At 37.0% G+C, this 27,970-nt stretch overlaps 1 protein-coding gene across 5 annotated transcripts; it reads right to left on the reverse strand.

The window, feature by feature from the left end:
• Positions 1-209: 209 nt before the first annotated feature.
• LOC131020008 (anaphase-promoting complex subunit 1) lies at positions 210-27,965 on the reverse strand. Of its 5 annotated transcripts, none has more exons than XM_057948644.1 (39): positions 27,665-27,965; positions 27,056-27,291; positions 26,274-26,337; positions 24,925-25,009; positions 24,215-24,480; positions 24,003-24,108; positions 23,758-23,918; positions 22,205-22,392; positions 22,066-22,135; positions 21,119-21,289; positions 19,697-20,175; positions 18,440-18,899; positions 17,631-17,966; positions 16,797-16,880; positions 15,938-16,030; positions 15,708-15,767; positions 15,516-15,614; positions 15,146-15,286; positions 14,519-14,599; positions 11,625-11,696; positions 11,357-11,393; positions 11,189-11,260; positions 10,067-10,150; positions 9,910-9,992; positions 9,754-9,804; positions 9,536-9,613; positions 9,292-9,413; positions 9,047-9,207; positions 7,571-7,647; positions 7,390-7,503; positions 7,209-7,310; positions 6,591-6,731; positions 3,805-3,978; positions 3,429-3,492; positions 3,217-3,356; positions 2,988-3,136; positions 2,111-2,189; positions 1,349-1,447; positions 210-982 (listed from the first exon to the last, which is right to left on the reverse strand). In XM_057948644.1, exons 2-39 carry the CDS (start codon positions 27,271-27,273, stop codon positions 587-589), a joined length of 5,457 nt encoding a protein of 1,818 aa, XP_057804627.1. In that variant the 5' UTR covers positions 27,274-27,291; positions 27,665-27,965; the 3' UTR covers positions 210-586. The 5 variants fall into 5 exon arrangements, with proteins under 5 accessions (XP_057804627.1, XP_057804625.1, XP_057804624.1 ...); XM_057948642.1 differs by having other exon boundaries at positions 27,056-27,361; positions 27,665-27,807; XM_057948641.1 differs by having other exon boundaries at positions 27,056-27,372; positions 27,665-27,806.
• Between the last annotated feature and the right edge of the window lie 5 nt (positions 27,966-27,970).

Here is a 27,970-nt window from a genome sequence, read left to right on the forward strand (position 1 = left end):
ATATATTTTAAATTAAATCGGATCCACGGGTCGAATCTGGGTCGGATCCGGATCTCAAATGTCAAGATCCAGATCCAGATCCGTTTTAGAAAATGAGATCCAGATTCGTCAAATCAAATCTGGATCCACGGATCTGGACCGGGTCCAGGATCCACTGCCATCCCTAGTGGTGGGCAGCGGTGAAACAAAAAACACAAAGCCACAAGCTATAAGTGACAACTTACAATCTACTATAAAAGGTTTTTTTTTTTTTTAATGAATTACATAAGTAAATAAAGAACTTTAAAGACCACGCGACAAAGGACTCGAACACACAGGACCTATTTATATTAATCTCAAGAAAAAAAAAAAAAAGCATATTTCCATGTTTGTCTTTCAGCTGCAAAATTCCACTTTGAATGAAGTGAAGTTATGGTGTGTTTACATAACAGAACTATTATCACAACTAAACCATTTTCTCCATCATAATGATGTTTTGAGAAACTCCGGTAGCATTCATTCCCTGCAACCAAGTGAGTTTCACCTGTGAAACATCGTAGAGCCTGGTTTTGCTACTCGCAAGATACAATGACGACGATGGTTGGCTTCAACCTTCAACTTGTGATGATGACAAGAATTCATTGATAGCATCTATTGCAGCAACATGAGTTGTAGGGAACACCACCCGCAACAAGGGGACAGATGGGCTTGCCTTAGCGCATTTAATCTTCTCCGCAGCTCTTTTAATATCTAGTGGTGAAGGCACGTTGTACCATTGGAGGTACCATGATAGAGCCATACTAGACTTCATTACACGAGAATGATCCGTTGGCCATTTACCAGAGAGAGCATAGTCACGGATATGTGCATTCAGGTCTGTGGAACAATTTAGGATATCTTCAACTCGCTTCTTGAGTGAACCCAGAAAAGTTGATTGCATAATTTCTCCTCTCGAAGTAGTTAATCTTCCGTTCGAGAGAGCTTCATAATAGGCTAGAGCAATCTGGGACCAGAAAGTACGACAAGTCAATCGAAGACGGTCAGGAGCACAACTACAATTTTCATTGATGCAAAATTATAAGAATGATTTGAGTGAAAACCAGAATATTCAATGGTAATCAATACTTGTTTTAACTATCATTGTCATAGGTCTGTAAACTTTCACACAAGGCACATACGGAAATGGTGGTCTCCAGAACTTTGCAAAATATGCAATAAGTCATATGTTAAAGCTGATATATACAAGTTAGGTAAAAACACAGGATCCGTTATTTTATATAAATTAGGACTGCAATCTTTTCACACAAACAGCATAGAAGGTCCTATAACAGAATTTTTAACTCGGAAGTAACAAGGATGAGACTTTTACCTTCAAACTTGAAAGAGAGAGCGAGTCCCCTATTATGCATGTTCCACCGACAACCGAATCCACAATGTATGCCATTGTGGCGTACAAGGACAGATAAACCTGAATATCAGCACAACTGTGTTCCATAATGCTTGACGAGATAGACCAAACACTAAATAGCTTATGTAGCAAGGACAGTAAAGTTCACCCAATTTTTATGCTTTGTGATAGTTTTAAGTACTCCTTCCGTCCCCCATATTTATGCATACATTTTCTTTTTTGGACATCCCCCAAATTTATGCATACTCTATTTTCGGACACTACCCCACACATAATTTTCACAATTTTATCCTTGTAATTTACACTATTTACCCACAATCTACTTAATAATACCCTTAATGTGGGACCCTTCTCCACAATCAATATTTTAAACAACTTTTCATCAAAACCCGTGCCGAAAGCACCTATGCATATTTATGGGGGACGGAGGGAGTACAATACAACATAAGAAAAACTGAAATGTGGACCATTTAGTGCGATCTCCATTAGCATTTACAAGATTATATTTTGACACTAAACAGTTTGCATCTTAGAATGCAATTCATACTGAAAAAGTGTTATTTGTGTGAGTGTGACCAGGCAGCATATTTACCACCAAAGTTGTTCGATTACAACTTATCTGATTTTAGTTCCCAATATTAGTTCTCCAAGAAGGGCATGCCCACACGACCCAATATTAGTTCTCCAAGAAGAGCACATCCAGCTGTTAATTTGAATGAATACCTGCAACAATGCCGGTCTGTCCTTGCTGACGCACTCAAACAAAACTTGCTGACAGAATTCCTGGAAGTCGAGCTCAAATCTGCAGAAAAAGATTTTGCACTGAATAACTACTTGGTGGGAGTAATTTCTCAACTAGAATTTTAAAGACTGTCAATTAAAAACACCATCATCCAATGGATTCATTCCATGGGATGCGCGCAAATGTCTACTGATAAGTGATAACATAGGGACTTATACTAATTCCACTAGCCACCTGATTTCCATTCAGATAGTAGTATTGGTATATGCAGAAAATACAAAATTTATAAGCATCTGATGCTCAATAACATAAAAGACCTCTGCAGCATGTTTATTGGGACTGCGAGTGGAATTTTCAGAAGATTGGCATAGATAACAAGTTAATGAATCACACGTGTCAGAAAAAGATTTTAGAGAAATTGTTTGACCAGACACTAAGCCAAAGGATAAAAATAGAAAATCAAAAAATTGTAGACAGTGATTTAGTGTTTTCGTATATTCTACATATTCTCAAGTTGTTCATAAAAATTGCATGCTTATGGAGAAGCACAATCCGGAAACAAATATACAGCAAATTCAATGTGTAGTGCCACAGGAGAAATATCCTTCCCACATCATAAAGGAAACTGATTAATCTCATTAGGCATATTGGCATATCAGATAAGTGATAAAAATTATTGTTAACCATTTCAGATAATTAAGGTAGCATAACATAAGCATCAAACTTGAAGCTAGAGAACATACAATAGAACTCTTGCACATGTCCACTTTAATATTTATTTGATAGAGGATTATATCACCGTCATCTTCAGCCTTCAGATACAATAAAAATTACACATAAAACATTAAGCAAACTTGCCTGCTACTCCAAGATGAGCCACAAAATAATTGGGCGAAAGCAATCAAGCTCGGATCTGATGAAAAAGTGCTAACCAACTGATCGACTGGGATTGCATCAGTGCACTCTGTGGTTGGAAGAGAGGATTTTGGTTGATTCAAAGCACTCATCTGCATTGAAAAGGATTCCCTTCTGCTAAACAATATGATATGTGCAGAAGGTAAACAAAATTATTAAGAACGATGTAAACCTTGTGCATTGCTCGTGACAACAAAGATTGACTTCCTATGGGATCATCCACATAAGAACATGCTCCAACCTTTCTCTTCACGTACAGAACACCTGAGTTAAATGGGTGATGGTTCTCTCCAGAATTCCACCAAGGTTTTTCTGTACATTTACCATTATCCATAAAGTCAAAGTGCAATTAAACAGGTTGATTGTGTAATGTATGATTCATACCTTTAGGAGAAAGATCAATGAGTTGAGGCCAGTATCGAGGACCGCAGACACGGACAGACTTTAGCTGTAAACAAGAACCGACAGGTCATTAAAACCCCGTGCTTCAAACATGAAGGCAAGTCAGTGTAGTTATCAAACCAAACTAGTCGTAAAGGGAGTTGATGTTATTTCATTTCCACAGAGTTTCACGCCCATGGTAATGGTCATCTTTGTGAATGCCAAGAATGAGATCTATGGTAAGTGATTAACTGCAATACTATCAAATCTTTATCAAGCGAATGGAAGATGATCTTTGTCACCCCGACATGAGTTTACAGAGGAGAGAGACAACAAAAGGGATGTGATTGTGCAGGGATATAGGACTACTAAGACTTACAATAGCACGTTCTGGGAGGCTGCAAGGAGTGACCTCACAAAAACTTGTTTCAGCGTAGAGTTCAGTTTCCTTATTGGTAATTTCAAGAGGCACATAAACAGGTAAACCAGTATCGACATCAACTGTTTGAATCCAGCGTGCTTCAGTAGCAAGAACATATAAATGCCTGAATGCCTGGAATTAGAGGTGGTTCACGTCAAGAGGATGGAACTTTAGAATAAGAAACAAACTCAATACTCAAGACTTGAACAAGACGAGTATCCATTACAAAATATAAGATGACACAGCGCAAGGAAAAGATGAGCAAATGAATCATGGTAATCATAAAGACAGTACTTCCGGAAAAAATAAAATAACAACTCACTATTTCATCTGTTATGTCCTAGAATGAAATGTAAGCCACAAGACAAGTAACTATATTGATTTTCATTCGAATGCACAAAGATATGGGATGCGAATTATAAAGGTGTAGAAGAAAAGGGCAAGAACTCGTTAACATTTGTTTTTTCCATAAGTAGAATGAATGGGCAAGAACTCATTTTTATGTTAAAAATGGAAGATTTTACGGTTTCTGAGCTTTTGCTTCTAGGATATTTACTAACAGAAAGCTCTAAGATTATAAGATATTCCTATACTAATTAGGAAACGAACTCAATGATTCACTTCGTCCAATTACATATTTTATAACCATAGGCATTTACCTACAAAATGTCACTTCCAGTGAGCATTTAAGAGACCAAAAAAATAATATTGATGGGTAAATATTACTTTTTGGCCCATCGTTGCAATTTTTTCTTGTTTGTGGCCCACAAAAAAATTCCGACGATGGAAAATTGACGTGTTCTAGCAAGTATCCAACTTGTCAATACGTGTGGCATGGTTTAGACGAGGTGGTTATTATGTTGGAAAAAGAAAATCCACCTAATACCTAGAAAAAAATAAAAACGTTGTTGCTTCTACATGGCCGAGGAAACTGAGAACACAGCGTCTCCAGCGTGCGCGGCTGAAGAAATGGCGGTGACCGATGCGTCGGTGGTGGCGCCAGCGGTGGCGCCGGCAGAGAAGGAGAAAGATGAAGCAGCAGTGGTAGAAGAAAAAGCCCTCGACGAATTCAAGCTCTTGATTCAGGAGGCCCTCAACAAGCACGAGTTCACCGCGTCGCCGCCTTTGCCGCCGGTCAAGGAGGAGAAGATAGTAGAAGCAGAAGCAAAACAAGAAGAAAAGAAAGAAGAGCCCAAACCCGAAGAAGAGCCAAAAATCGAATCTTCGAGGTCCCACCTGCTGAAATTCTGCCGCCTCTGGCAGCAATGGAGGAGTCGGTGGTGGAGAGGAAGGTGGAAGAGGCAACCCGACTGTCTTCGGGGGAGGGGTTGGGTTGCAACCCTGTTCCGACAAGCCAGGAAGACATCGGCTTGGGCCCTTGCAACAGAATGGAGACAGCGGCAACATTGATGGAACCTGTGCGTGAGGCGGAGACTGGCTGCCCTGTTCTTTTGAGTACTGTGAGAAGTCCGACGGTGGGCTGAGGGATGGAGATGGGCGGAATTCGGAGGCACGACAGCCACTGCTGCTTTCCTAATCGTCAAGGCAGAAAGAGAGATGTCGATGGCATAGGGGCGGCTGCATTTTTCAGAGAAGGAGGCAAGGTGTTGAATGGATGCCCTCGCTGATTTTCGGAGCAGCAGCGACGGAGTCGTGGCGTTCTCCAGGCGGCAAGATCAAGAGCGAAGGGAGTTTGGGCTTGGTTCTTTTGTGAAGAAGGTATATGCGTATGTGAATTTTCTATTTATTTATTTATTTATTTTCAATAGACTGGCCACCTCATCTAAAACATGCCAAGTGTATTGACAAGTTGGATACTTGTCGGAACTTTTTTGCGGGCCACAAACAAGAAAAAATTGCAACGATCGGTATTGTTTTGTAATTGGACTTAGGGTGGGACATTTTCGAAAAAATGTTTAAACGATGGGCCAAAAAGTTATATTTACCCATTATTGATTATGATAAGTTTATTTGGATGAGAAGTCCCATAAGACTACTAAGAACTCTCTACAGCACATGGGTCAATATCTAGCCAAATCAGACAAGGAGACAATTCTAAAATCTTCCTGGATTGAGACGAACCAAGAAAGTCTAAACTTGATCATATCTCATAATCCGTCTAGAGACTCTCCACATTCTTAGAAGTCACTTCTAATTCTTTCTGACAAAAGTCGACCAACATAATGTAGGAACAATGACTAACCATAACTTCAAGCTGGAAATTTAACAATGAGGAGAGATATGGATGCTCTTAGGAGTGGCACTTTAAAGCTAGTTGACATGCTAGCATAAGAAAAAGGTTGATGAGTGAAAATGGTTTAAAATGTGAAATATGAGGCCAGAAGCATGGACAGATTCAAGGCACGATGAGGAGGTTGTACATAAACTTATGGAATGAGTATCAGGAAAAAATTGCAGCATAGTCCAAATAAAATTATTTTCTCGTTAGCTGTAAATTACAATTGACCTTTACATCAAATGCATAATGAAAAATGCATCCTATGTGGAGATAAAGAGGAAGATGTTTGGGAGCCTAAGAGGTCTTTCAGTGAAAGGAATTTTATACAGTCCGAAAGCATGGTCTGAAAGCTTTACTAAGGCTATAAAGAACTATGATTACTTCAGCGTAAAGCAAAATACTAGGTCATATAAGCACGATTTAAAAACAAGAAGGAAGATCACTTCTACAGATTATGTATAAGATATTACAAAAACAAAGCAGATCAGTCATACAATTACTTTACCTGGAGATGGCATCTGTTGTCATTTGGTCCAGTAGGCAAACGTGGATAAAGTGTTATCAGCAAAGCTGCGATGGAACAGTTGCTTGTTGAAAAGGTCCACATTCCACCTCCAATGAACAAGAAACCTATTGCTAAGCTTACCTACAAAAATGTGAATATCCATTAGAAACTTGTCTAGTTATAAATATATAAAGATGACTATCGCAATAACATTGCGGCGTCATATTAGAAGAAAAAAAAAGGCAATATCAATTAGAAACTTGTCTAGTTTCTAACATGTAGCTAATTACAAAATGTAATAGCATTGATGACACAAGTGCAGTCGAAAATGCCTCCAAAAACACATCATGTTAATTGTTTGAACCAAAATCCAACATTTTCATTCACTAAGCATTCCTTATAACAGTCTTCCCAACCTTGGAGGAAACAGAAATAAATATAATTAGTTTTTCCCTATTCTAGGTAACTGAAAATAGACTTCATTCCAATCTTAGGTTTGGAAGAACATTATGTGAAATACCTACACAAAGGTACCATATAAACTTAGATTCGTGTAATTTTGACCCATTTTTGCAAATAGATACACAGTGAGAGAGATTTCATGTTTAGCAGACTTACGGCCATTTGAGTACCGAAACCAGCATGTCCATCAGCAGAGTTGCGAATGCGGAGAAATTTCAAGAATCTAAAGGTTTGTAGATGACCAGATCCAGCCATTACCTGCAACCACACCAACCAGTCAGAGGTATCCTTGTGTTAAATCAAGAAAAAACTGATATTCTCATAATAAGCTACTAACCACACATAGGGAAAGAACAATAAGATGAAGATATGTCTCCAATGTCCCACGATCAACATAAACGGATAGGCCCTTGGGTAAATCATTTGCATTGGAAGCACAAACAGGCTTTATCTGCAGGTGAAATGGTGAATTTCTCAGGGTCCAAAATAAAATGCAGAAACAGTATTTCAAGACAAACCTCATTTAAGAAATAGACAGCATATTTGTAAAGCAACTCTTGTGCATTTCCATCTCTTGTACCTGCAAATCGTAACCCTGCAATAATTTATTGCTGTTGTCAGGAAGTGACAAAGCAATTAACAGAGGCAGAATCATTGTGAAACAAAATAATTCAGGCGGTTACAATTGTTTGGATCTACTTTATATATGTTCTTGTTTATTTCATCCACAAATAAATGTAAACTAAGTTGAGTTATGAGAACTTATCCTAATGTACATGCAACAGAAGCTGACCAGTCACAATCTCAATACCAGGAACATGTTGCAAAAACATAGTTTCTTTGAAATGCAATTCCATGTAAAATGCCTATCTCCAGTACTATGAAATATGAATACACACTGAAGCATAGATGTAATGGAAAATGCATCTGTTCAGTGTTTAGTATGAAGACTTCAACTCATGGCAGACATAAATAGTTCACATCTTCAGTGACATTAGATAAGAAACTAGAGGCCTCGAACTGGGGAAAAGTGGCACCCAAATGTTTGCCCATGGAAAACATGACAAAAGAAAGCAGGATAAATAACTACAAGATTGGAATTTAACTCCAGAAACCATTTTCCAGACCATCAAATTTAGACGACCAAAGTAAATGGGGAAAAAGCAATTAGATCACAGAGGAAGCAATTAGAAGTTGATTTTCATAATATGCAAGAAAATAAATCTTCAGGTTATAATGCCGGTCTGTCTCCCTTATGTTAAGTTACATAAAATTGGCGACCTCCAAAAGGACTGAACAGAAGCAGGAATAACACTTACACCAGATAGAAGAAATACAAAGGGAAAAGAATGAACCTTCTCTCCACAGTTTTTTAGCAAAAAAACAGCAACATTTAAGAGTAAGAGGGCGTTTGGCTAAACTTATTTTAGACAGCTTATAAGATGTTTCAAGAGCTTATAAGATGTAATGTCTCAAGAGCTTATAAGTTGTCAAACTGTTTGGATAATTGAGATCATAAGTTAGAGAGAGAATGTGAATTAGGGAGAGAATCCTAGTTAGAGATGAAATTGGAAAAGTATACATTAGAAATAGCAAACAATCATACAGTTGTTTTTGTAAATAGAAATAGCAAACAATCATAGAGTTGTTTTTGTAAATTGATTTTTGCGTATAAGATCATGAAAAAGAAAGAGTGGTTGAGGAGCTTATAAGTTCAGCAAAACACCCTCTAAGCCTAACCCTTCTCTTGTCTAGAACATAGGGTCAAGAACTGTCCAATTTCAGATAAACATAACATAAAGTACATACTAGTCTGCTCATTTTTATTTAAAGCAAGTTATCTAGGTGGAAAGTTCAAATCTAAAAGTCTCTATATAATTTGATTGGACATTATCCTAATTGAAACAGAAAACATAGAAAGAAAACCAAGATGGAACTCGTGGAACATGAATGAAATGTCTTAATAAGCCATGACACGGAGCAATAAAAATTACCAAGAGAAATACATGCTCCAACAATTATATTGACATATGCCTGAACAAAAGCCTCAGCGTCCATCTCATATACATCATCCATTTTATTTCCAAGGCCTGACACCCCATGTTTGACAACTTCAGGAATCTGTGACTGAATCCAGTTCTCTGATGGTTGAATTCTTAGCAATAATAAACTTGGATTAATCAAGATGCAGATAATAATTTATAAGCAACTTCATCTCATTATCAACTGAAGATTATACCTGGTCCACAGTATCAAATTTCGAGCAATGACACGGAGCAATATGAAATCAGGCCTTATGTACTGCAAGTCAAACTTAGTTTGGGGGATTGACAGTCTAGATACAATCAGCTCGGACTCTGTCTGTTCAAATCAAGGACAAATGAAACATCTCTTAAAGTAAATTTGGAAATGATATAACAAAATTATGTGGTAACTTAGTGGGATGAAAAAAATGACCGGTGAAATTTCATGCAACAAGATACCTTCAAAAACATCAGAGCCAGAGCAATTATAGCCCCTGGTGCAGTAACATCAATATTGACCACATTCCCATCTACAATCTAGAAAACAGAAAATTTGGATATATAAGAAAAATAACTGGATACAAAATAATCAACTCGTTAGAAAGGATTTTAATCAATATCAGATAGAAGCCAAAAACAAAAAAAGATCTTATATGGCTCATAGGAAACTACACAACCTGTCCCACACTTCGGGTGAACTCATCAGCTGATGATGAGAAGAGGCCATCCTGATAACAGTGTATATGAAACAAGAATTACTTCATAATGTTGATTATGGGTAAGCTCAACCAAAGACTGTAGCATTATTTTAATTGAAATATGGCAGAATATACATTATGAAGTTCTTTGCCACCAATGTAGTGGAATAACCGATCCACCAAGGTGTCTATGGAGCCAACGGCATCTTCACCACGACCTTTATTTACACAAGAGACAAGGGATGTCAGCAGAGACATCAATTAGATAAATCAGAAAGATTTTAAACCATACCCAAAGCAACCAATCCTAATGCAAATCCAGCTGAAACTGCATAACCCTCCCTTTCATGCACATTATCACCTCCACTTCTGCGACCTATTTCACTCTAGAAAAGAAGTTATGCACATTACTAAAGCAATGTTTGCATCTCGAGAAAGAAACAGAGACAGCTATCATGCTCAAATAGACAATAGAAAAAATGCAAGATGATATGAAATAAACATGGAGAGGTAGTAACGCTATAATTGCCAAATGAATTAACATAAATAGAAAACTTTTATATTTCTTCTAGTAAGATGCGCCTCAACCCACAATTATCTCCAGCATATTGTACAGCTTTAGCAAAACAAAAGACAAAGTCCAACATATGTTAGATCTCAAATATTTAGTATCTGGAATGGCAAAATCATCAAAGGAACAGGCTGCAGCACAATGATCATTCCCAATCAAAGATGTTATAGCAAATCATATATTGCACTAATAAAAAAGGATTATACAAAATGACTTTTAAATTCTCTATTTTAGCATCCATTGTAGTGTTGAAATCATTAGTTGTTTTTTTCTTGTTTAGTCACTGAAACCAATTAGATAGTAAAATTCCATAATTTTTTCTTAATTTCTTCTTAAGACATGAAACTGCTTCCGCATTTCTATCACAACTACAACCTATCAGATCCACAGAAAGCTGTAGGATGGCTTCATCTTAGATGGAAACATCTTATAGCCGCAACCACCACAGAAACTGGAATTTTGAAACATGGCCGTCAATAAAAGAATGCTGTTCAAAGGGCAATAATCTGAGTAATATTATCTTCACTCGGAACTTAGATTTATGTACTTTGACTTTTTCCAGTCTTTTCTAGCTGAAACAACAATAACATTGCGAGATTCTAATGGGAACAGCCTGGTTAAGAATTTTAAGAATTTAGTAGTAACAACGAAGTGGTGGATAAATTGCTTTTTATTTTTCTTGTAAGCTTTTTCCTTGGTTAATTTCAAAAGTTTGAGCACATTAGCAATTGATCTTCATCACTCAAATATAGCATACCGCACACTGAAACATAAATGTAAAATAAGAAAACAAAAAGATTAATCAATTTGAGACTCATAGATTGCATTAAGTCGTCAAATTACCAGAAGAATTTGCATTGTTTGCGGATGTGCTGATCCCTCGTAAAGAAGCCCAACCGAAATAAGTGCCGCAGACTAGAAATTTCAAATTTACAGTTAAAATTTCTTCAGAAGAATCATCGAAACCAATCCATTAGGTATTTCAAAATCAGATAACAGACAAGGGCATACTGGTGATAAATGACTGACCACAATAAAAGCATCCTGACTGTCAAAAGAAAAGGTAGATGACAATGAACTCTATAAAGGAATAATAGCATAAACATGCAAGAATTCTACAAAGCATCTGACTAGAAAAGGAAAGCCTTGCTGATAGTACTAAAGAAGATAAAATTATAAGAACAAGCACAAATAACAAGCTAAAGAGTAGATGGACCGTGTGTTAACATTGAGCTTTAGACAAATGAACAAGGGAAAATGATGGATCGATTGATCAAACCTGTATAAGGGTTGGAAGTTCTAATTCTGGAAAGGAAGATGGATGGCGGGCAGGTAAGTGCACGTACAGAGACTGCCAATATTAAATAAAGTACATCAATGAGAGTCAATAGATTGGATAGAATACTGACCCAGTGAGACTGGGTCTGCAGGCTGAAGATCTTCAAAACAACGAAAACTCAACAGCAGATTAAAAAGATTAGCTTTACAGAATTTGATCAGTTACTATTAACCACGCACATTTTAGCCAAAGGACGATCTCGACTCCAATTACAATAATGAATAAAATTACATTGATCTAATGAGTCCATACTCCAGCAAATGATTGCTCTATACTCCAATTACAGATTTATAGTTATGAATGGAACAACAGGACGATCTCGACTCCAATTACAATAATAATGTTGAATTTTAATGAATGTACATACTTTTTATCTAGGGAAAAGGTGCAGATTGGCCCGCGAAGTAGTAGCCCTTATAGCGTATAACCCCTCTTACTCACTGTGTGTGCAACTAAACCCCCGTACTAAAAAAAAACGTGCAATTAGGCTCCTCTGACCTAACGCCGTTTACGGCCATCAGTCAACTTTTTTTATTATTATTTAATTAAAAAGTGGGGCCCACCATTAGTCTCGCTCAACTCTCATCTCTCTCTCTCTCTCTCAGCCACTCCACCGCCGCCGCCACCTTCCATCACCACCAGCCGCTCCTCCACGACGCAACCGCAGCAGCTGAACGGAGGCCATGGAATCGCAAGGGAGACGCCAGAAAAGCCCCCTGCCCTCTCGCCTGAAACTTGAACAAGAGCTCAAGTGGGCTCTCTTCACAGGTTTATTTCGTCGCCGATCGACCACTAGGCCAATAACCGGCAACGTGTAGCCGTTCACCCATCTTCAGGCTACCATCGACAAGAATCGAAAAGCTCAAAAACTATCTACATCTCCCGAACCAACAGCCGCAATACCCTCCGGCGAAGCGACGTCGGTGAACAATCTCAACATCGTTTCCTCTCGTTCTCGATCTCTCACGGCTGTGCGTGATAAAAAGATCTCGTCGCTGCCTCTGTAGTCTTTTCCGCTTGTGACAGCGGCGCCGTGAACCCTCACAGCCAAGGAATTAACCGGCTTCGCCCCATCATACATACTCCTTCATATCTCAGCTAAGCCGACGGGAAACTAGCGGCGGAACTACTCGAAACCTCTCTTCCCTCCGCGGAGTTTGAATACACCGCGCCTATCTTCCTCTTTCTTTCTGTGACCATCACGCCGATAGCGTGAGTGCGGGTGAGACTAATGGTGGGCCCCACTTTTTAATTAAATAATACTCCCTCCGTCCATGAAAGAATTTCCTACCTTTTCTTTTTGGGACGTCCACAAAAAAACTTTCTACCTATTTTTGAATTTTACCCCACCACTTATAATTACTCTTACTTTCACTTTTTCACAACTCCCAATATTAATTATAACACCTTTTCACCATTCCCAATACACTCAACAACTTTTTCTCCACTATTAATACACCTAATAATCTTTTTCTTAAAACGCATGTCACTCCCTCCTAGGAAGTTTTTTCGTGGACGGAGGGAGTAATAAAAAAAAAAGTTAACTGACGACCGTAAACGGCGTTAGGTCAGAGGGGCCTAATTGCATAGTTTTTTTGAGTTCGGGGGTTCAGTTGCACACACAGTGAGTAAGAGGGGTTATACCGTTATACGATATAAGGACTACTACTTCGGGGGCCAATCTGCACATTTTCCCTTTTATCTATGGCTAGTAGCTTATAAGTTACATCAGTGTTCATACTAAATTGTCATTTATTTATCAAATAACAAACCATTAAATATGCAATTGGGAAAACAATTTGATGGTGGCAATTAGACTCTAGAAGGGTATACATGTAAAAACATTTGGCATGGAACTGAACAGAATGAATCCAACAGATACGATTCAACGAACATGAAAAATCTCATGTATAAACAAGCACATCTAATTTTATGGATAAACTTTGTACTAATGATATATCTCTGGTTACCTGAAATGGTTTGTAGTCCAAATAGCTTCAAAGCTTTTAGTCAACTACCAACTGTGTGGGAATATATGTAGGTGAAACAAAGAACTCTTGCTAGTAACATACATGCATACTAAATGAAATGCAAGTTGCATACATTTGCAAGAGTAAAAGAATTAAAAAAGCATAACAAAAATGACCACATAGGAGGAGAGTGCTGGGAGATGATCTTGGTTTAAAAAAGCGCGCTTAAGCGCAAAAAAGCGCACGCTTTTGGTGAAGCGCAGGTTTGGGCTTTTTTCTGGGCGAAGCGCGCTTACCTACAGGAAGCGCTGAGAAGCGCACAAAAGCGCGCCTAGGCGAGAAGCGCTGAAGCGCGGGCTTTTAGTATGTTAGGGTTAGGTTTTAAAATTTTAAAAAAACTAGGTTTTATTTCATTAAAACAAATGATTGCCTCCCATCTTCTCCCATCCCTCTCGCGACCTTAACCTGTTCTGCCCACCATCCAGCGCCGCCAGCCGTCGCGCGCCGCCTCCAGCCGGCCGCCGTCGTCGCCAGCTGTCTGCCGCCGCCGCCGGTCATGATGATTTTTGATTAGTTGCTTGAGATTTGATTGAACTTTTAGACTTGCGTACTTTAAACTTAAGTATTTGTGTGTTTTAATTTTTAAATTAAGTATTTGTGTGTTTAAGTATTTGTGGTTTTAAGTATTTGAGTTTTTTGCTATAAAATATATTGTAGGTAAATATATTAGAATTTTTTAGGTTTTAGCACGTTTCGCCTACGAAAAGCCCGCGCTTTAAGCCCCGGGGCAGTTTGCGCTTCGGTGCGCTTCACGCTTTTTTAAACCAAGGAGATGATAAGTAAGAGATTACATCTGCATTTTACCTTTGAAATAGATGGTTGCATGGTTCCTCTATATGAAGCCGCGAGGCCAATCATCAATCCTACTGTAGTACTTTCATGTTCCTACGAGAGAACGATCAATGCAATACAAAATTTAGGATGAGGTAAGACTGTAAGAATTGTTATCAACAGTTACAAAGTTGAATGAAACTAGAAAAAGTAGCAACCGTGGACATGAAGTTAGCAGGGGTGCAGTAGGTTATCAACTATTTCTATCCTTTGGCAGGAACAAGAAAAGGACAAAATTATTCTTATTGATGCAGGAATCAATTGCAAAATTTTCCTTCTCCAGTTTACATGTGAAAAGGCTTCAATATAGCAGCTGATGCAATATGTGTGCAAAATAAAGATTCGACGCCAAAAACCAATAATTAGAAGAGGCCAACTGGTGACCGCATGTATTTTCCAATCACACAGGAAAAACAAACAATAACTTGAAATCACAGATATATGTAAATCACATAAACCAAATGGATACGGCAAAAAATCTACTTTCCAGAAGAGCAACTTCTCTTCTTGAAGGAGAAAAAAAAATTACATACATATAATAAAAATAAAAGCCAGATAAACAAGCCTGATGCAATTGGGTCTCCAAAAATGATTATTAACCTGTGAATAATACTGGAAAATATCGGTAATAGTCAGGACACGAAGATGTCCGTGTAAACCCAAAGCAAGGAGGAGTCCTGCATGCGTAACATTGGGCTCGTCTGGCTTGTTGTAAAGTATCCATGTTCTAGACATTTTCCCCTGCTTATAGAAATAAGCATTGAATTAGAAAAATATCAAAACAAAACTCATGCAATATCATATACAATCAGAGAAAGTGCAATCGAAGTGAACAGTTGAGGCCGACTATAATGCAGAAATAAGGAATTCCTAAGGCATTCATGGTTAGTAACTAAAGAAGAAAAGGACGAAAAATGAAGCTATGCACATGATTGACTAATGGATTAATCATGTGATGTGTAAGATAGACCTGAAGTGGAGACAGTCTCAAGCCAGCAGCAACAGCATTGTGAAACTCTGGCCAAGACTTCAATTCTTGAATATTTCTAACATTGGGATCTAAGTTAACCTGTGACATTGCCACATCCGTGCACAATTACAAATTGTATCAATAACCACAAATAACAATGAATACTAGTACAATAATTTAAACAATGCATACTGTCGCATTTTGTTGTGCAGGTAACCGACCGGCCAAGACAAGCTTTGGGACAGCAAGTGCCTGGAAAAAAATAATAAAGATACGAGAAACAACCTTATCATGTCCATTTAAGTAATAAATAAAATTAAGGTGGAACGACTATGTTCTAGTTGTCATTAGAGATAAACAATACAACAATTCAGCATGGACAAGTTAAGAGAAGCATTAGAGGCGAAAAAAATAACAAGCACCTCTGTCAAAAGAGTACATATAGTACCCAGCGTAAATGCCCCACGGCCAAATGGAACAGCTGTAGTTCTTTGGGCAAGATGCCAGAGCTGAGTCTGCAAATGTCATATCAAAAGTGAAAACAGGAAAACCTATGAAAATCTAACATAGTTGATTGAAAATGTAATAAGAAGTTGACATGGTTAGCAACCAAAAATATTTGTCGCACTTAGATTACAATAAGAAGTGATTCTAAATAGTCAAAAACTACACAGGCTAGTAATCAAACATGAGAAAAGAGAATGCATAAATGACAAATTTAACGTCAAATCAAAATATTGAGTAAATTAAAGGTATATGATACTATAAGTTAACAAATATGCCATCAAGAATAAACGATATTACTCCGGTAGCGAAATAGATACCGAATAAATCAATTTTCGTTTCACAAAATAATTGGTTATGGCTATGAATAGAAAATTAAGCAGGTAATGATATGGTATGTCATGTCTTACATGCCAAAACATCAAGGGTAAAATCAGAAAGTATGGTTTGATAGACTTATATTCATAACAAGCACTAGTGATAAATTACGACCATGAATATACACCATTGATGGATTTGGTAAGTTGTCTTTTTTGCGTTATCTTTGGCATTTCAACTCAGCTCTCTTTCTATGGATTTATCTGGTATATATAGTGGCAGATAACAGAACAATTAGAAAAATTATTGATAAATACAACAAGACACCAAATATAAATGTTGTCAGTGCAACAGATAGTGACCAAACAAGTTTAAAGACAATATGCATTATGGTACAAGCCTTTCAACTACTTTGTAAAACTAAGAGAAATTGAGAATCTGGAGCAAGGAAATGGATACCTGTTGGAAGTCCTGATCAGAAGCTGTAGGGTTAACAGGTGTTTGAATAACTACTGGTCTAGCGGAGCATAAAAGGCGTCTAACCTATCAAAACACAGTTGAACTGTGAGTATATGATATCAATTGAGATAAAATTCTCAATCTCTGTCAGAGCAATAATACAAAATCACAACAAAGCATATCGCTAAAGACTTTAGTAGGTTGATGAGGAGGAAAATTCCAAGCTTAAAGGAATAGCATGGTTGCATTATGAGATCAGGTTACAAGCACTAAGACCTAAGTAATACCCATGTAACTTAAGTCTTATAGTAGACAACTGATCTCAAAAAAAAAAAAAAAAAGAGAGAAACCATTTCACAACATTAAACTCCAGTCTCTACAGATGCCATTCACAAGAAAACCATAATTAAGTTATTCAACAAGCATAATATTCAATGAAACAGACATATGAAGATGAGGTCTAGTAATCTAAATTTCTGGGATGTATTAAATGCCTGATGTTCATCCCTTGCATAATCAGGCAAGATCAGTGATAAGGATGAAGAGTCATGGAAAAAGGTGAAGCAAAAGGTAATATGCACCCATTCCATGTGAAATATGTTAAATTTCTTATTCCTCATTATGAAAGTATAAACCAGCATCAACCATTAAAAACGAAAAAGTTCTGCTTTAATAAAAAAAAAAAAGGTGCCGTGCAAGGAAAATCTGAACAATAGCATTTAAATGTATCTGTGATAGAAGTCCACTTTACAATATGCAATATTAAATCCAAAAGGAGATATTCTGGCGGGCTCCAAATAAGATAAAATCATAAAAGTATTCTTTCAAGTGCACCTCATTAAGCCGGAGATCACGACCATAGCGTAACTGTGTGCTAGAATTGAAAATATGCTCCATTCCATCAATCACCGGTCCCTCAAAATTGTCTATGTCCTCTAGCTTCGAATTATCCATTTCAAGTGTATCAGAAACTGAGGAAGGTATAGTCACTGGATGTAGTGGTAACATGTAAGGTGTAGACCCCAAGATTAAATTTGATCTTGTACAATCAAGTTCAGGATACTTTGTGGTATCTCTCAAATGGAGCAATGCTAAATCTTCACGACCAAGTAGCACATATGCAGCAGCTGGCCAATTTGTAGGAGGAGACTCGCGGCACTTATCTATTGCCTGTACAGCAAATGTAAACTTGTAATAACTTACAACATCACATATGATGGGATAGTTAAGATAAATAATGATAGCTAATAAAAAGTAACTCCAAAGGCCAGATTGGAGCACAGAAAAAAAAGAGGTGGGAAGCCATTATTCATAATGCCTACTGAGTATCATCATACTCAAAATCAGTCTTAAAGATAGAATATAAATACTATACAAATTCAAGCCTCCAAGCAAGATGATTGTGGTATTTAATTCAGGCCAAGAGATATAATTTCGCTTCAACACTCATCAACATCCTATTGTAAGGAAACAATAGCGCTTATGTGGGCTTATCAACGATGCAGTTGAAATCTCAATAAGTAGATATTATGGACTATTCATACAAAGTCATGATGCATCATCTATAATGTAAACATAAAATAGAACTGTTCTCCATAGAACTTAGAGAAAATAAACATCCTAACTACAAGGTATTAACTTACATGCCTAAGAGGAAGAGACACACCAGCTGGCAGCAAGTCTAGATGATGCAATCCAAATCTTTCACCAACCATTCCCAAAACTGTTAGCTCTTCTCGAGTATGATATAATCCAGGCACAATATTACAGGTAACACCAGTTGAAAGACTCTTTCCAGATTGCTCTGCTCCGCACAACAGACTATAAAATGAAATTATCTTCCTAGCCCAGTTCACTATAGAAGTTCCATTTCTACATACCAGAAGTGGAAGATCACAAATACTGGCAGAACCACATCCATGCTGCAAGCAGTTTTCAAGCCATCTGAACAAACTTGGAGGAGTTTTGGAGGTAAACAAGAACTGTGACATCCCAAAGTCTTTCAGAAGCCCAGGAAAATCACGTTTATAGTGATCCAAGTAGCTCGGTTCATGCAAAAAGTCAGCAATGTCATATAAAATAACAACCAAGAGACCCAAGTCCCTAGAGAAAGAGAAAAGTTTATGTGAGAAACATAATCCAGACAGCTTTTTTTACATAAAGAAAGGTGGCAAGTAAATCACCAAACAACCAATCAAAATATCTAGAAGAAAGAAGCAGGCCTAAATGGGCTAGCTGGTCTGGGCCCTCATATTTGTAGCTTTTTCTTTTTCTTTTCGAAAACAAAAATTCAATGCCCTCATGTGCTTCTTTTGAACCATTTTCCAGCAAAGAAACAAGGAAGTTGAATTTATGGTGTAGCACGCAGACCAATCTGCCAACATGCGGCAGGGATGGGATCATGGGTTGGGTTGGGTTGATATTTTTCGGCACGCAACTGCTAGCCCATTTTGACAGGTCTATTCATGATAATGGAAATAAGTTCTATGAATATTAAATAAACATATACATCATTGCGTATCCTATTTCTTTGTTTTAATGAAAAGTTTATCCAGATGGATCATGTAAAATAAGCATATTTCTTTAGAGCTAAACCTTATATATATAGTACATCTGGTGCCCCTAGAGTCATCTCTCTTGCTTAAATACTGTTATGTTTCAAATGCACACTAGGCTTTTTGATGAATTCCAAGACTCTCAATAGAGGAATTATAGTTGCCAGTTGCCACCCATAGCAAGATATGCACAGGCTATATAATACAGAGTTCTCAACTCTTTAAACAGCTTACTTGAATAATAGAATTACAAGTACAACCAATTATTGACATAACATGATGAAATGTAAAGCTTCACCAAGATACATACAGAACATCAAATAGATTAAAGCAAGAAAATCATACCTTTTACGGAGATTGTCAAGTTTAAGTGTTTCATATACTGCATGCAATGAATCCAGTGTTTCTGTCAGCAATTTCATGTGGAAGGCTTCCTCTGTATTCTGAGTGTGACTTGCAATGGAATCAGATTCCTTCAAGTTAGATATTAGTCCAGGGAAAGCACCAGTAACATAATTACTTCTTAAATATTGTTGATTATATTTGCTCTTAACTAAGAACTCCCAAGATGAATGTGAAACTGAATCTGATAACTGAGAGGTCTTATTGGGCTTTTGACATAATTTTGTTATCACATTACAGAAGGACTCCCATTCTGAATCAGCACACAAATTCGCCTTAGCTAAATAAGTTGAATCATCACCACCCCACAGAAGGCCAAGGAAGTGTTTATACAAATTAGGATTAAGCCCTTCTGACATTGCCGTAATACACTCATCAGTTAACGATGATGAAGGACTGCGCCGCAATGTACATCTGTAATTCTGAAGTAGAAAAAATATAGCAAAATGTTAGCATCATTATCGTTGTAGATTGCTATAAATTAATCAAATTTAATTAAATTGGGTACCAATACGATAGAAAAACGTATACATTAATATGATATGGACACATATATCACTGTGTTTTTGCATTGGTTTTCTTTAGTCATTTTTGCCAGATGGACAAATACATACAATTGTTATTTTTTATCGCCAAAAATAATGGAAATATAATATAGAATATTGATCCACACAGCAAACATCAAGCCATATTATCTGTCATAAAAGAGTAAGCCAAGCAAGTTTACAACATTGGGTGGGTAATTTTGCCACGACTAGCCTCTAATATAGTGGTTGCTAATGAATTGGTTTCATCATCTATTTTTGCATACCTTTCAACTATCATATCCTTATTTATAAATCGTATGCGCTGGACAACAGAGGTAAAATGTACAATGACTATGATGTCATGAACAATCATATGAATTCCATGAACAGAGTATCTCTTAACAAGATTGGATCTAGTCTCTCTCAAATTCATTATTATTCACAGATGGCTGGATTTTGTTCAAGTTTGATATGATTTTAATATCTCTGAACATTCAAAAATTCAAAATGCACAGGGATTACAATTTCATGAACAACCAACAGAATTCCATGAACAGGATATTACACTACTAAATTCTAAAAACTCGAAATGAACAACTACGTTTACATGAATAAAGAAACATAACAGCTATAGGATCTGTATGTCGGACGCCCAAGATTTATTCTCATTTCTCACAATAAATGAGCATTCTCTCTCTCTCTCTCTCTCTCTCTCTCTCTCTCTCTCTCTCTCTCTCTCTCTCTCTCTCTCAATGTATAATTATATATATATATATATATATGTGTGTGTGTATGTGTGACTTTACTCCAAAAGACAGATACATAATAAGAAACTTACCTGACCATTGTTGAGAACTAGGCTGATACGCCCTTCCACAGCATCAGATAATTCTACAATTTTCAGATCACATATAGTGTTGTTGACTCCTGAAAGGTCCGCTCTGCCCGAAAGTTGTGCATTGTCAAAAGGAGAAGGCATAACATACTTGCACAAGCACTGCTTCCCACACTGCAGTTATAAAGGGGCAAAGTCATCAACACAAAATCACAAACACATAACTACAATTGGAAATTAATCTACCAAAATGTAAAGCATGGAGCCATGGACTCTTCGAAAAGATAAGATGTGATGTAACCTATTCACATTCACACTATAAATAAATGCATTTCACACGGATCTGTTGACCTGATTGACATTATTTCACAAAATCATGAAAACCATTTTGCACTGGTGAATAATAGTTGGACCTTAAGAGGCACGTCGACTTTGTACCAGACCAACCAAAAGTCCATGCTAGCCTAGCTCTAGAAGTTCGAATCAGTTTAATCTTTTTACACAATATAATTCCTTAGCAGTTATGCAAAGACTAGGCTATGCTGCAAGGAGAATAGTTAGGACCAATAATTTCTGATTTTCTTACAAACCAAAACAACAAAAATTTAAGTCATCAATTAGCTAAGTAAGAAATAAAAGGTTAAGAATATGATATGTCAGAGCACGATCAGAGGTACACAATGTATTATGTACTAATGAGTAGATAATTGGATATATCATATATAAATATACAAACACACATTAACACGTATGGTCTTCCTAAACAAGAGAATAAAAGGAAAGATCAAACTCAATTTACCAACTCCTAGCTAGGGTGAAAGCAAGACTCCTACAAACAATGGACACCCATAATTTAATATTCCAAGAAACATAAAAGGCAAAGGTTCATCTCTTCAATTTTATTGTGTGTACATATAAGACAGCTTAAGGTGAAAGTATCAGCATCTTACATAGAGAAGTAGTGTGTTTGCAGGGGTTAAAGCAATTACATCCCTGTGTGGAAGTTGTCCGACTTTTACTCTGCATAAGTCAAACTCAAGTCACTGTACAAATAAGGACAAAGTAAGCAGAAGAAAGATGTAATATTACTTGGGTCGAGTGACGGCAACAGCAGCAGCAGCGATTGCTGATATGCACCAGCTCATATCAGGCTTAATGTCATAGATTGTCTCGTTATTTACTTCCAGACTCTGAAGTCGTAAAGACAACAACTTCTTCTGTTCTAGAAGAAGAAAACATATAATAGGTGTAACATCATCATCCATTGCCAGGAATACCTGTTAAGAGTTGGGCCACACCAAAAATGAAAAATAACGAATGAAAAGGAAACAATAATGTAGCAATAACATCAGGTGCTAGACTTTAATATAACAATTTCATAAGTAAATATAATAATAATACTACATCCGTCTCATTTGACTTAGCTTGTATTCCTTTTCATGATGTCCCATTTGACATGCCCTGTTTCCTTTCTGGGTAATCACTTTACACTATACTAAATATGGGCCCACACACCTCTACACTACAATCATGTCTCCTAAATAACCGTGCCGAAAAGAAATAGGTCGAGTCGGCTGGGACGGAGGGAGTATTATTTAAAAGAAAATCATACCTGCTCCATATAAGAAGCATTATAAGAAGGAAGATTTTTTTTAAAAGAAAGAAAGAGAAAAACATGCCATTTTTATGTCAAAATAAGTTAAAGTTTACATCATACCATCAATACGATAAATAATACAGCCAGCATAACACAAAATTTGACCATTCTGCCCTAATGGGCCTAAGAAGAACCTATATGTTATTCATCATCCATAATCAAGCTAAGAAGCACGAATACGAATACGAATACGAATACGATGCGGGCACGAAAATACGTCCATTTCCAAAAAATTAAATACGAATACATCGAAAATACGTTTATATTTTTTGATAATATTTTGATATATTTATCAGGCCATAGTTTAACCCACAGTTTATCAGTTTTAGCCCATATTTAACCCACAATTTACTCAACAATTTAGCCCACAATTTATCAGACCCACACAGAATTCACATAGCCCACATTTTTGGAGAAAGACCTAGCGATGAAGCTATGGTGCAGATGGGAAGAAGCGAGCAGCGCAGTCGCGCTGCGGCGGCACACTGAGCGCGCGCCAACGGCGTTGAGGAGCAGACCCGATGGCGGCGGCGGCGCGGAGGGGAAATTAGGGTTTAGGGAAGATGTAGAATGACATAGAAATTAATAGAAGAAAGTGCGCATTTTTTTTTTTCAAAATTAGGTCAAAACGTATTCTAAACGTAGTATTAACTACGTATTTATAAACCCTAAAATAAAAAAATAAAAAATATGTATTTAAATGTATTCGTATTTTTGACGTATTAAAACGCAGACATTGGGCATATTAACGTATTCATGCTTCATAGTAATCAAGTCATCCAAATTGAACAATCAGAGAACATCACAACCAGATAGACTTAAAAGAATGTTAATATACCCACAATCAGATAGTAAAACTCAAGAATGCTTCATCAGAAATGAACGCATCTATAAGGATAAAACTCATAAAGAGGTCGAGATAACAAGTTATCCACGTAATTGGGCCTTCATAAAGAAGGCAACAAGAAAACATAAAAATTATCACCTTACTGGCAGGAGTATGTGAACCCTTCCCCTGCCATATCCTTCTGAAGAAATGTTTTGCTGACATCAGAGGAGGAGAAATTAAATCACATGATTTAGGATTCACCACTTGAAGATTGGAGCCATTGACCTCTACTACCCAGAGGGAGTGTTGCATCTTTCCTGTGGAGCAATACAATATCTACTCCTATTCAATATATCCAGAGCAATAGCAATTACAAAATGTTGGAAAATAGCTCCATTTACCTTTGTTATATGACGCCATTAAAGGCACACAGTCACTTGTCCAAATTGTTCTTTCATCAAATTCCCACATCAAATTCAACTTGCCTCTTTCCTCAATATAAGTTATCTAAGGAACATCACATAACAAATCCTCATAAGTAATGAACTTATTTTGATATTTAGAAACGTATAAAATTGAAATAACACGTTGGGAGGGATCATTAAATTGGTACCTGAGGATCCTCTAAGGGATCCTTCAATATCATATGGGAGGACATTGATGTCCCATCACTTCTTGTACAATAATCAAACATATGTGTTGGAGTATAACTATCCCTTTTTTGGCGGAAGACATCACGTGCATTTAAGAAAGGGTTGGAAGATGATAATGTAATGTTTGTCAGCAAGCTCCCTTCAGATGCCCGCTGGAGAAGTAAACCAAAGGGAAGAGACCATATTGATGTGACGGCATAAGGAAGTGGGACAGAAACCACTTCACCTGTTGAAGAAAAGCCTCAAGCTTACATAGTCCAAAATCAAATAAGCACCGAGGTGCAGGCTATGGGCCATCCATCAAAGAAAGAAAAGGAGATATCTAGCAACAAATCCCTTGAAATGCAGAAGTCCCAATAAAGAAACTTGTATTTCATTTATAAACAATAATCCAATAAGTGTCCACACAGTCATCGCAGGCCCAATTTCTAGTACAATTACACTCTGAAGATCCTACGACTTATAATTAGACCAAATGAGATTAAATCGTAATTGAGGTAATAACAATTTAAAAGTGGAACCAGGTCCAGAAGGAACATGACATGTCTTGAAAGTTTATGGAAGAAAATAGCCACTGTTTCTAGGATAAAAATATTGGTCAGTGACAACCTTCTCAAGCCTAGATAATAGTGTCAAACTTGTAGAGAAAAAAAGGTGCTTATTAACTCACCTGCTATACCATAGATAGTTAATCTATCAACTTGAAGAACACAAAGCAAGGCCTCAGAGATATCACTCATCCGGGTCCAGCAAACCTGAAATATTTGATTATCAACCCAATAATCCAACAAAATGGAGCAATCAGACAAACTAAGTTCAAGCCTCACGGAAACAGGAAGATTACTTTTTTCTTTTGAGATTCACTTGTTTTTCGTGGAGAGTATAGCATGCAAGAAACTAACATCAAGAATCTCCAACTAAGCAATAAGCCTATATATTTTAAGTATTGTTGGACTTTCCAAATTATGAAAAGGTTTGGTAGAGTTTCAGATCACTTTTTCTTTTATTTTCTTAAATTTCAAGTTGTTAGTACTACCAAATATTTGGAATAAATCCTCTATAAATTTCTAAGGAAAGCATAGAATGATAGAATACAAGCAGTTTATAACTGTACATACATCTGTGTTTGTGCTTTCTTTTTTCTTTTTCAAAAGTAATGCTCCAGTAACCATATGCGCATCAGAGTAATGCTAAGAATAAAAATGTTTTGAAAACTAGTCACAGTACATTAAATGCCCCAGCAACTATGCTGCTCATCCAACTCTACATAGACATGTATTTTTCTCGTTTTTTTTCCCCTTTCTTGAGGGATGAACATGTATTTCTTCTGAAATACCTTTTGAAGGCAAGAATTCATGAGAAGAAATTTAGCGGGATAAACTTGATAGAGTCGAATATTCTGAGAAAATTCTCTTAGGATTTCAACTCTCAACTGTGGGGTTTTTCAGAGAATATTATATTAGTTATTGCACAGGGGGAATAAATCTCCTGATTCCATGATGTAACCCTGGTTTAGCCGAACAATGTAAATATGTATGTCATATTATTTTCTCCATTGGCATACAACAATGTATTTGTTGTCTAATCAACTAATGCATAATTTGATACGAGAGTCAACAAAAATGCTTAATGAATTCTAACGCTGAATGAATCTTTCTTCATTGCCCTTGGAGAGAGGAACTTCCAAAGGAAAGCTTGAACATTCTTTTTCAATGGGTCCTAATGATCTAAATGCAATCATGTACTTTTTAATCAGAGGGAACATAAGAAAAACAATGAAGACAAACTCCAAAGAGATACAACAAATTAAGTTCAGCTTAAGAATGTTTTCCTTATCAATTTTAACGATGTCATATAAGCTAACCAACATAAAGTTGTATCACCAAATCTTACATACAACTATATAACAAAGATCATAGAACAATTCAGTGACACATAAATGAGGAAGACATAAAAGCCAAAATAAATTAGATTTCCAAGTCAAATAATTCGATGCTTTTTGCTTGAAATCTCAATTACCTTGATGACTTTGGAGGGCAAAGTAAACCTCTTATAAACTTTAGAGCCAGCACTCCATATGATTCTGTCACAATTTGAAATTATCCAAAGTTACAATTACAATTTTTCACTCCATAAATCTTAAAGTCATAAACTATCCAATAAATTTAAAACCATTGAATAAGTTTGATTGCTCCAATATTTTCACAACAAATGAATTTCCATTTACAAATAAGGTGTGCAGTTATAAATTATCCAATAAATCTAAAACCAATGATTAAGTTTGATTGCTCCAATATTGTCACAACAAATTAATTTCCATTTACATTCAAATAAGGTGTGCACTTATAAATTATCCAATAAATCTGAAACCATTGATTAAGTTTGATTGCTCCAATATTTACAACAAGTAACAACTCAATTTCCAAATTCCAATAACATTCAGAAAAGGTGTTCACCTGGATCAAACTTTTATTCTGAATGAAATCATTCTCAACCATAATTAAGATACTTAGAGTTTAAATTTTGCAAATTAGCATTCCCTAAATTCAAAAACAAACAAAAGAAAATCTTTAAATTCACCTCCTACAGGATGGAAAAGTGTCACGATCATATTGATATGGCTTCTAATAAATTAAAACTGCAGGGATAAAAATGTTTAAAAATTTATAAATATAATCAAAATAAGAAATATGTCAAGTCAGTGACTTCTACTCGGATCTATTAGCATTACAAGCAAAGACCAGCAATTTCACAAAAATTTCCGAAAACATTACGTGCAACAACAAAAATTCAGACGTTACCTATTTCCCCTGACGAATAGTTCGTGATCGCTGCTCGAAGCATCTTCAACCTCGGCGGTCTCATCTCGCTGTTTGGCAACCTGCGGGCCGAAGAGGAAGTAATGGTAATCGTTGTCATCATCTCCGGAAGGACTACCGCCATCCAATGCCTCGGCGGTCAATCCAAACGGCCTGAACTCCGTAAGTACGGTGAGTTCCCGAACGCTGCAGTGAGGCATCCTGGCAACCGAATCTATCTATATATATATAAAAGCCAAATGCATCCATACTTAGCCATTTTCCCGCCAATAGAGTGCAGCAATATATCTGTTGGAAATCTGTAATGCATAAATAACTATTGGGTATTGCTAAAACTTGCAGTTAATACACATAAGTTAATCACTATTTTCTAGATGAAGATTTGGGCTCCAAGAAACCAATGGCTATAAATACATGTCCAACTCAAAGCAGTTTTTCATATCTATTAATATCTACCTTCACAAAAATAGACAAACTTGCAAATCTCACTACATAAATGACCTTTTCTCACGGCAGCGGATTGAAGACAAATAAATGTTGAATAAAAAGCTATTGTGTAGAAGAAGTAGAATCCTTTGTTTTTGGCTTTACCTGTTGGACAGAAGCCACTGCTGCTGCTGCTGCTGCGAACGCAGGCGTCAAGGACGGAGGAGGCGGGGCGACGGGGAAGACTGGGCGAGTCTGGGAGGGCAGCGGCGCACTGAAAGAGGAAATGAGAGAAACTGGAAGACGAGAGGGTTGAGCAAGCCGACGAGGGCGGCGGCACGGAGAGGCCGGAGACGAGAGAGAGAGAGAGAGTGAGTGAGAGAGATAGAAAGCGGCGCTGCCAAGAATGCGAGAGAGAGGAGACGAGAGTGAGAAGAGAGAGAAGAAAGAAGCGGCGCAAGATTTAAGTTT

The sequence above is a fragment of the Salvia miltiorrhiza genome, chromosome 4, assembly GCF_028751815.1.
Source record: "Salvia miltiorrhiza cultivar Shanhuang (shh) chromosome 4, IMPLAD_Smil_shh, whole genome shotgun sequence".
NCBI classification, from domain to species: Eukaryota; Viridiplantae; Streptophyta; class Magnoliopsida; order Lamiales; family Lamiaceae; genus Salvia; species Salvia miltiorrhiza.